General features: G+C 51.7%; 1 protein-coding gene across 1 annotated transcript; it reads left to right on the top strand.

Moving 5' to 3' along the window:
* Positions 1-193: 193 nt before the first annotated feature.
* On the top strand, positions 194-10,765 carry BCORL1 (BCL6 corepressor-like 1; the record flags this gene model as incomplete). Its single annotated transcript, XM_009073307.1, has 8 exons — positions 194-314; positions 3,193-3,422; positions 3,531-3,737; positions 3,826-3,992; positions 4,156-4,301; positions 5,169-5,246; positions 9,477-9,630; positions 10,655-10,765. Coding segments are annotated over exons 1-8 (1,214 nt in total), but the record flags the coding sequence as incomplete, so codon positions are not given.
* Between the last annotated feature and the right edge of the window lie 12 nt (positions 10,766-10,777).

The raw sequence follows: 10,777 nt of genomic DNA on the forward strand, positions 1-10,777 counted from the left end.
GAGGAGGCATCCTTGAAACATCGAAAGCTGCGCAAATCCCACAGGACATCTCACTGCCACAGCCGCAGGGCCAGGGACAGGTCTGTGTCCGAGAGGAGCAGCTGTTACACAAGGAGGACCCGGGAAGTTCCCTGGAGAGCAGAATCACCCAGGCAGCTGTGGGAGCCTAACGAGGAGGAGGAGGAGGAGGAGGATGGAGAAGGTGGAGGAGGAGGGACGGCAGAAAAGTCGGAAATACCAGACAGGGGAATATCTGACTGAGCGGGAGGAGGAGCGAGTGGGCTACCCTCACCGGAGGCGGAAATCCAAAGCAGGTACAACCTGGGAAGGGGGTTCTAGTGCCAAGCTGGGCACCAACATGGAGATTTTTTGCTTTGTTGCACATAGGATTTGGGGAGTTTTGTTGGGTTTGGGTTGGGGTTTTTTTGTAGTGATGAAACTTCATTTTTAATGACTTGATGGCCACAGCATGGGCCACTTCAATTGCTTAGCTCTTCTTTCAAAAACATTTACAGTAAATTCCAGAACAGTAAACAGCAATTTATGTGGCTAATTAGACACTGATCTTACCCTCAGATTAAGACAGAGGGTGTGGGAAAACAAGAATGGGACAAGGTAGCACAGTGGAATATTTCTGTACAAGCATGTGCCTCTGGGAGCAGTTCAGCATTCCAGGCTAGTGCAGAGGGACGTGGAGCCATCGCGATTCAGCTGGGCCACTCTTGACTTTGTCGTGCGTTGTGCAGGCAACTTGCAGGCTCGCACCAGGGAGCACGAAGGCGAGAGGATTAACAAGGGTCGAGTGATGGAGGAATTCCCTCTGTGGCTCATACATGCAAGGAGGAGCATGCTGTGCGCCCTCCTGTGCCTGCCACTGCTGTCTCTGCTCTGCCTCTGCTCTTGTGCCTTCCCCCACAACTGCCAGACCCTCTGGTCAAACCTAAATCTGTTCAGCCTGTGCCTGAGGGCTGCAGTCCCTGTGGTCCCCTCTCCCTGTGCAGGGTCAGTTTGGGGCCGCGGGATCTGTCCAGCAGCGTGCGATGGCTCTGTGTGTGCTGACACCTGGCTGTAGCTCCTAGCTGTGTCTGGGGTCACACAGGTGACTTCTGCCGGGAAGTTGTTGAGGGCAGTGCTTCTGCCAGCCCTTCACACACTTGGGCTGTGATTCTGGAGAGGATGTGGTGGATATGGACCTGTTTCCTTCTGCCACATCCAAGCTGAGATCCACAGCCCTCAGGAGAGGCTGAGGTGCTGCTGAGGCACTGTGAGCAGCAGAGGTGGCTGCTGTCTTCCTGTCAGCTTATCTCCCAAGTGACATTTCTGAACCGGTATAGTGTTACACCATCGCTGCAGTGTCTGGAAGCCTCTGTCAGACCAGGAGCAAAGTTTGGGATGGGCTTCCTGGCACCTTAGCAGTTCAAGGGCATTCTCAGGGCACATCCTGGTTTGAACAGAGCCTGGAAGGAGGTTTGAGTGCAGCAGCATTCAACAGGGTTTTCTCCGGCAGCTTGACCACATGTTAAGAGCGTCTGTCTGCCCAAAAGCCAGTTTCCCTTCGGGGCTGCTTGCTCAGCCCTCAGATAGGTGAGGTGCTGCAGTTTGGATTCAGAAGGTGTGGCCTGGAGCCACTTCAAGGCAGTGTAGCCCTCAAGTTCCCTCTGTGCTGTGCAAAGTCCTTCCGTCCATTTTTAACTCATTTCACTGAGTGCCTGAAGTTTTATGCTGCAGGATTGGGTGAACAAGATTCCTCCACTCAGATGATCCACCCTTTCAGGATTTTTGCAAATTTTGGTCACATCCTTCTCTATCTTCTCCTGTCCGGACTGAGAAGTCCCAGCCTCTCTTGTAGGGTGACGTCTCCACCCCTCCATTGTTTCGATTGCCTTTCCCGCTCCATTATTCCTGAGATGTAGAGACCAGAACAGCACAACAGTACCTGAGATGTGCTGGCTTTGATGTTTTATTTGTGGTTCTGCCTTGGTGTCTTGGCCAAACACGTTTTTCTGTACAAGATACATGGTCCCTGCTTCCTAGCAGTAACAGGACGAAGTGGAAGTTATGTGTGGTGTTTGACACTTGAGGGTCTCCATTTCTTAGGAAATTAGGAATAAATTTTTCCCTGTGAGGATGGGGAGACACTGGTACAGGTTGCCCAGAGAAGCTGTGGCTGCCCCATCCCTGGAATTGTTTAAGGCCAGGTTGGATGGGGCTTGGAACAGCCTGGGCTATTGGAATGTTTCCCTGCCCCTGCCAGAGGAATGGAATGAGATGGTCTTTAAGGTCCCTTCTGACACAAACCATTCTGGAATTCTGTGATTCTGTGTCTTGGACCTCACAGGTGCCTCTTCTGCCCTTTGATCTGCACAGATTTGTTCTTTGTAGCTGTTCTGTTCCTGCATTGTTCACCTGGACAGAGGTGTGAAGCATCATACAAGTCCCATGATTTGTCCACAGGCATTACTTTCTCCTTCCATTCTTTGTTTTCCCATTGCTGTCATGCCCTTGCTCTGGGATGTCGGTGTTTCAGGGAAGCAGAGCGCCTGTCCCTGTGTGATGTGCAGGGCCCTGTAATGAGCAACCTGCAGCTCTCTGTAATGCAGGAAAGACAAGGCTGGATTTCCCTTGAGGAATTCTGGTGCTTCCTACCTAGATGCATATTAATGAAAACTTGAATGTGCTCCTTAACTTCATGGGAAGATGTGAGAGGGCAAAGCTGGGCCTGGTTTTGTAAGCAGCAAGCAGTGACTGTTCACAAACAGCTTGAAGGGGATTCCTCCTGCTTTTCCTGCCTCTCTGATGGGTATCCCAATGAATCCTCCTCCTGTCTGTCCTTGGGTCTCTTGTGACCATTCTGAGTCCATCCCTGATGGAAGAATCTCTGCTTCTCCTTCCTGCACTGCCCATGATGTGGGCCTGGTTTTAGAATCATAGAACACCAGACTGGTTTGGGTGGGGAGGTACCTTAAAGCTCATCCAGTTCCAACATAGCAGGGAGGGACACCTTCCACTTGCCCAAGTTGTTCCAAGCCCTGTCCAACATGGCCTTGAACACTTCTAGGGATGGGGCAGTCACAGTTTCTCTGATTTCTGTGCAGCCATCACAGATGGTCAGTTTGTTTTGCTGGTGGCACAGGTCTGTGTGACCTTTGGTGTTGTACCTACAAGAGCTGCTCATTTCCATTTCTCCTTCAGATCTTAGGTACCGGAAGCAGAAGGAGTCTGGGAAGGGTAAAGGCACAGAGCTGCGGCTGAGGAGCAGGCTATCCCCATCCCCCCGGAAATCTCAAGGACACACAGACTTTCGGAATGGCTTCTTCCTGGAGCACTCCGACAGCTCTCCCGTCCAAGAAGAGCTGGAGAAACCATCAGGAAAACGCAAATGTAAAACCAAACACCTGGCAGGGATCTGTGATGAGGGGAAGGTATGGCTTGGATGGATGAGAAGAACATGTGTGGGGAGAACAGGGAGAAGGGGACTCCTCTGAGTCATGGTCACATGTGCCAAGGAGTTGTATTCCTTTCTTTCCCAGGGGAAAGGCTGCTGTAACCAGCCCAAAATGTGCTCTCTGAAGAAGTCCCAGGACTTGTGGACAGTTTGTAAGTCACAGCAGGTCAGCCCAGGGAGCTCCCCTGAATTGCCCACAGCCCAGAACATTCCTCCTGGAGCTCGGCGGCTGATTGTGAATAAAAACGCGGGGGAGACCCTCCTGCAGCGAGCAGCTCGCCTGGGCTACAAGGTGAGTCCTGCTGCCCCTCCTGCTCTGTGCCCTGTGCTGCCTCACCTGAGTTGGTGTGTCACCATCTGCTGTGCTCTCTTTGGCACAGGATGTGGTGCTGTACTGCCTGCAGAAGAAGAGCAGCGACGTGAACCACCGCGACAACGCTGGGTACACAGCCCTGCACGAGGCCTGCGCGCGCGGCTGGATTGACATCCTGCACATCCTGCTTGAGCATGGTGCCAACGTGAACTGCAGCGCGCAGGATGGCACCAGGTGAGCTGTGAGGGGCACACCTGGGGACATGTGAGGCAGGGAGCAGGGTGGGCTCTTCAGGGTGAACTTTTGGTCATCACTAAATTGGTCTTAACCTGAGCCAGAGCATTTACTTAGTGAACTCCCAGTTTCTTCTCTTCTGCCAACACTGCTGTCCTTGCAGGCCTGTTCATGATGCAGTAGCAAATGACAACCTGGAAACCCTGTGGCTTCTACTCTCCTATGGTGCTGATCCCACTCTGGCCACATACTCTGGGCAGACAGCAGTGAAGCTGGCCACCAGCGATGTGATGAAGCACTTCCTCTCCGGTAGGTGCCAGGGCTGGTGGTGACAGTGCTCTGGTCTGTCCCCTCTGGCAGCATATGGGGCCAAATTTGGGTGTCAAAGTGTTTGAGCAGCAGGTGACACTATAGTTTTAGCTCTGTCCTGTCACATGAGTGTGTTTATACCACCCAGACTTGAATTATAGAGTTGTATCTTTTCTATATAAGATAAAAGTCACTTTTCAGATGTCAGTGTGCAAGGAGAAGGCTGTGCTATGGTCACACAACTAAAGACAGTGGCTCTTCTTGGAGACAGTGTTCCACAGTCCGATTCTACTGCCTAACCTAAGTGAACATATTTTTACTGCCAAATAATGCTGCCTTCTATGTGAAAACAGCCCTGCCCAAATGCTGATGCTGGCAGAAAGGGCCATTTTGTGTCCCCATGGATGCTTTCAGGACTGTTAGTGTACATGATAAACGAGTGTTGTGGCTTCCCCACAAGAGTAATGGACAGCCAGAGTAGTGGTGGTTCCCAGATAGAGATAAGGCAGAAAGTTTTCAGTGTTGAAGAAACCTTGTTTGCCCACCTCCTGTCTGAGCTCCTCTAGGGTCAATGACACATGAAGGTGTTGGGGGGGTGATTTGGAGCTCAGGATGACCCTAAAAACATTTTTTTCCAACCCACTTAATTTTGTCAGTTTTTCTCCCTTTTCAGCTCCCATTTCCTGAACTGGGGCCTGGGGTGATGTCCTCTCCTGAGCAGGGACACCCTTCCTATAAACTGTGGCTCAGCCTTTGCCATAACACCCAAGTGGGGGAAGCTCAGGGCCAAAGTCATTCCCCTGGATCAGTGGATATGCACGTTGGGATCATGCTTTGATGCTTAACCTCTTGATTTTCCCTCTCTAGATTACCTGTCAGATCTCCAGGGCCGCACTGATGGAGACCCTCGGACAGCCTGGGACTTCTACAGCAGCTCTGTGCTAGGTGAGTGCAGTCCGTGCCAGGTCACTGAGAGCAGCAGAACAGGAGGTGATGCCAGGTAACAGCACGTCATTCCTTTGGGTCTGTCTGTGTTTCTCCCTACTAACACCTTGGATGGAGACCTTGCTGTGGTGTTACATGCTGGGAGTTGCTCCTAGAAGGCACTTTTTCTTTCAGAAGCTGCATATGTAGATCCCTCCAAGTGTGGGACTGGACTCCAACTGCTGGTGATTTGTGAGGGTCTTTAGTTATCAATACCGGAGCAATTGTTCTTAAAGCAGTTCTCATTAGTCCCCTGCTTACCAGTCACCAAGGTAAACCCAAGGAAGGTAAAGGACATACTCATTCCTTCAAGGTGTAGAAGTCTTGAACTGCCAGGTTTCCAGAACTGCCCACCCCTCTGCTTTGGTGGGGAGGTGTTCATCCAGGGGAGGTCATCTTCTTACAACACCAGGCATTTCCCAGTGGAGACCTGACTTGTGCCTTTACTGTCAGTTCCTGAAACCTGTGGTTACAGTGGGAGATATTCTGGATCTGGTGTGGGCCTGTGGCAGACTGGAGTCCCTCCAGCCTCTTCCAAAGTCCAGCACTCTCAAGTCCTTCATAAAGACTCAGGTTACTTATGCTGTCAGGCTGAAAGGCTATTTGTTAATTGTAGTTGCTCACTTCCGTCATTTCCAACATCCTCCTAGAAAAGAAAAAAATCCAATACATTTGGGAGGGTTCTTTTGGTAGAGGACTTATCCTTAAAGGACCCCGATGTCTCTCCATTCCAGAACAGGAGAAATTCTGCACTCCTAAGGGCTCTGTTCGTAGGCTGTTGCACCTCAGCCCTGCCAAGGAAACAGTTCAAACCTCAGCCTCCTGCCTCAGAATTTCTTGCTCTTGAAACTGTCACAAGCCTTTACGAAGAAAAATAGCTATTCTTTGCAATTTTTTTTAAGATACTGCCCCTTTTGATTTATCACTGATTCCCCCTTGGATTCCTCTGATAAACAAGGAAGGAAAATGGTGTGTGGATTTGTGAGTTTGGCTCTCTTTGGTCACTACTGAGTTCCTGGTTGCCCAGAGAGCTTTGTGCTTGAGTTCTGGTATCTGCTTGTGTGCTTTCCCCTGGAAGCTCCTGGCTTTGGATGTAGACTGCTATCTTCCCACATTTCTGTTCTCCACTGTTGTAGGCAAAAAGAAAGGGATTGTTTTTTCAGTAAGCAAAGCTATTACCAACTCTTTCGGTGTTCCTTGGGGATGGAGGGGGACTGGGATGCCACAGATAATGGCAGTTCACTGCTCAAAGGGAGGGACTTGCTTGGACCTTTGGCTAATATATGGAAGATCTCCACAGGGAGGGCTGGGAACTACACTTCTTTACCTTTTCCTGTCTCTGGCCTTTAATGAGGCTCTTCAGAATATATCTTGATTTGGCAGTGGAGAAAGACCACTAAAAAAAGAAACACATCCAACCTCTTCCAGTGGGACTTCACATCAAGCTCTGGCCACTGGATGTGTCAACTGGGTCCCCGTCACTCACACACTGCCATCTGCCAGGTTTTCCTTCTCTCCTGGGCTACCTGAAGCTGTTAACAAGCCAGACAAATCCCACACTGAGCTGTCTCTACCCTTCCCTGGAAGCATCATTTCATCCTTGCTGCCATGGAAAGTTCCTTCCAGTGTTGGTTAGGCTGATGCTGACACCTTCAGACTTTAACAGGTACCTCTGGGGAGAACAGAGGTCCTCCCAGGCAGGAGAGGGATTATCTCTGGCTGCAGAAAAGGTTCTGGAGCCCTGTGGCTTTGGTGTTGCTTGCGCATATTTCCATCTCTGACTCAGGGACATCCCAGGCTGGAGCTGTACCGTGCTGCTCTCCAAGGGCTGGGCATGTGGTCCTTACTTCTGCCCTCTCCACAAAGCATTCCCAGTGCTGCCTTTGAGAGGCTGCCTGGCAAGGCAGGAGCTAATCCAGCTGAGAAGTGATCCCTTGCCCGGCCAGGTCTGTTCCCAGCGGGCACAGGAAGGGACCTTCCTCCCCGTTCTCCTCAGATCAGCTTACAGCAGCAGTGCAGTGGCAGTCCCAGGCACTGCCGCTGGACGCTGCTGGAGCTGCGGGAAGAATGGGATGCCTGAGCCCGAGCCACGGGGCTGGTTTCCTTACAACGTGTTTACTCAGTGTCCTGAGATGTCTCTTTTTGATTCAGGTACCTGAGCAGTTGCCTTGGGACATCTGGAGCAGGTACACTCCAGGGCAGGGAAGTGAATGATTCTGTTCTGGAGTAACCGAGCTGCTCCCAGCCATCACAGGCAGCAAAAACAGCTCTCATCAGTCCTTTGGAATCTCCCTTTCCATCAGCTCCACCAGCTGAAGCACAGAGCACTGTGTGTCCCTCAGGGTGGAGGAGAAATCCCAGGCCCTGCTCAAGCCATTCCTATTTGAGGCAGGAATGTTGTCCACATTTTCTTGAGGTCTGCAAATCTCTGGGGGCAGAAGGATGAGGAAAGCCAGGGTGTGGGATCTCAAGGTTCAAGCGTGGAAAAGTCATCAGTGTCCTGCACTTGGTGCTGCTGGAGCTCCAGACACAAAGTCCCACCCCGGGGTTTGTCTCCACCTGGGACAGGCATTGTTGTGCCTGATTGTCTCCTGTGGTGGTACAGGATGTTCCTGTCCTTGTCCCAGTCTTTGCACGGGCTGACGGACAGAACTGAGCTTTCAGGGCAGACATTGGGCCCTATTTTTGCACATTAAATGCATTTAATTCTTTTTTTCCTGGGCTGCTGAAGAAATTTGAGGGTTTTCAGTGATGGCATCTGAGCTTTGCCAGCAGCGGCATTAGATCAATATCCGTGTCACTTATTTTTGTCCTGTTCCACAGTGAGTTCTGATGTTTTCAGCACCCTGTTTTTCTGTTTCTTAGGGAATTTTTTTCCCTTGACAGCACTAAGAAATTACTTTATTTTTCCCTGAGACCCCGCCTGAGCCAGTGTCTCCTGTCATCTGCTGTTCCTCTATTGGAATCCCATCCGTGCTGGGTGAGCCGTCTGGTGCGTGGAGCTTCCTCATGCAGCACACCAGATTATTTTTTTTTTGCAGCCTTTCCTCTCGTGAGTGGTGTTGAACTTTTGCGTGATTGGCTTATTTGCTCACCAGCACATTGGGTATGGCTGCTCTCTGTAGAATCTAACCTCTATTTGCCGGAAGTTTTTGGAGTTATCCTGTATTATCTCAGTGAGACAAAACTATTGTGCAAACCCAAGACCTCTTCATAAAATCCAGGCAGCAAGCTCCTATTCAACAGGGGCTTTTCAGATTGCTGAATAGGAAATTTAACTGCCGTTAAATGGTTTATGGACCCAGTGGACTTAGATCCTTCTGGAGCTTGGGTACTTCCTGGAACAGCCAGCTTTTATCTGCAGGGTGGATTCTCTAAGTCATAGAATCATGGACTGATTTGGGTTGGAGGGGACCTTAAAGACCATCTGGTTTCTTCCCCTCCTGTGGGCAGGGACACCTTTCACCAGATCAGGTTGCTCCAAGCCCCATTCAACCTGGCCTTGAACACTTCCAGGGATGAGGCAGCCACAGCTTCTCTAGGCAACCCGTGTCAGTGCCTCCCCACTCTCACAGGGAAGAATTTATTCCATATTTCTAACCTAAATTTCCCCTCATGCTTGTTGGTTAGTTGGATTAGTGTGATGGCACAGCCTTGCTAACCTTACTGGGACACAGGTGCTGGAGCACCTGCTGGAGGTGCTGAGGGTGGGATCTGGGTGAAGCTCTTGAGAAGCAGAGTGCTCACTGTACAGGCACAGTGTGCAGGCAAAGCCTCTCTACATCCACCTCCTGCCTCACTGTTCCAGGCTCTTCCAGGCTGAGGAGGGCTGTGCTGGCATGGGAGGGGGGCCAAGGCCATGTCAGGGGAGGTCTGCCAGTTGGGTGGTTCATGGTCCACATGTGGGATCAGTGCACACCTGAGGTTTCTGCCATGACATGGAATCTTCTTTCCACCTAACGTGGTCAGCGAGCAGAGTCTCACTGTGCAGCACAGCCAGTGCTCACAGCACATTCCTCCAAGACAAGGAGATGGAGGAGAGCAGGAGGGACACAGCTTATATGACTGCTGGGGTGTTGTGGGAAGGTGCCCATGGGGTCGTGGCAGTGGCCAGAGCTGTCCCCCTGGGAGTGACACCACTGGCTGGTGTGTGACTGTGAGCAGTGCTAACCTCTGTCTTTCCTGTTGCAGAGGGGAAGGACAGCATCGGCTGCGACCTTCTGCTCAACCCTCCAGGGAGTTCAGACCTGGAGGAGGAGGAGCAAGAAGCAGACAACTTCATGTTTGAGTTCTCAGACAAGCCACTGCTTCCCAGCTACAACCTCCAAGTGTCCGTCTCCCGGGGGTGAGTATCTTTCCCTGGAGCAGAGAGCAGTACCACAAGTGGTCACAGCCCTGGCAGCCTAGTCACGGCAGCATGTTGGTCATTCTGGCTCCTTGGGGTTAAGAGCAGTTCTGGTGGTTATTTTCATAGAATGGCCAGCAGAGAAGATGCCCCAATATTTTCCTTCAAATTAGGATCAGAGATCCTGGGGTGAAGGCAGGGCCTTGCAGGAACACAGTGTCGGGAGATGTGTGGCCTTTGGGATCCCTCTCCTCATGTTCCTGCAGGGCTCGGGCTGTTTGATGGCTTGGGACAGCCCAGGATGTTCTCAGGGAGCAGTAGAGGCTCATCAGGGCTTTCTCCATGTAGTCCTGCTCCACAGCCAGACGCATTCTGCTGTGAGTCTCCCTATGCTGTGCCTGTCAGGAAGCTCCCCTCTCTCATCCCTCGGATCCTACTGCTAGCCCCATTTTTCTCCAGCAGCGGCAGGTCACGTTGTCGGCTCAGAGAAGATTGTTTCCCCTTCCATCCTGGCTAAATTGGGTCCCAGCACTGGAGCAATGCTCCCACCTGCACCCCATGTGACACAGTGGATGTTGCTGGGGCAGAGAGGTGACTTGGAAGAGGCAGCAACCAAAGTGCTGCTTTTCTGTTTAGCAAATGTCTGTGCCTGCCAGTTTCTGCCCATCTGGAGGGACACATGCAGCATGCGCTGCCTAGGAATAAGCAACACCAGAGGCTCCATTTCCCATCGAAGGGGTCTGACTGGACCCCTTTGAAGGCACAACTTTCACACCACTGCCCCTGCTTGGCTTTGAATGCTTTAAAAATCTGTGACCTGCAAGGCAATGATCAGACTAAAAAACCCAGGACCCTCTCAGAGCCTGGGTCCTATCCATGGGCGCCTGCAGAGGAGGAGCATGTAGAGAACAGTGCCAGGACCAGAGGGGTAGGGTCAGTGTGCCCGAAGCTGGGAGTCAGGGAGGTGGGCACTGTGCCTGCGGCCCCTCCACCCTAACCCACCGCCCTCTTGTCATCCTCGCAGGCCCTGCAACTGGTTCCTCTTCTCCGACGTGCTCAAGCGGCTGAAGCTGTCCTCCCGCATATTCCAGGCCCGCTTCCCGCACTTTGAGATCGCCACGCTGCCCCGGGCAGAGTTCCAGCGCCA

Source organism: Acanthisitta chloris, unplaced genomic scaffold (genome assembly GCF_000695815.1).
Source record: "Acanthisitta chloris isolate BGI_N310 unplaced genomic scaffold, ASM69581v1 scaffold40074, whole genome shotgun sequence".
Lineage (NCBI taxonomy): Eukaryota > Metazoa > Chordata > Aves > Passeriformes > Acanthisittidae > Acanthisitta > Acanthisitta chloris.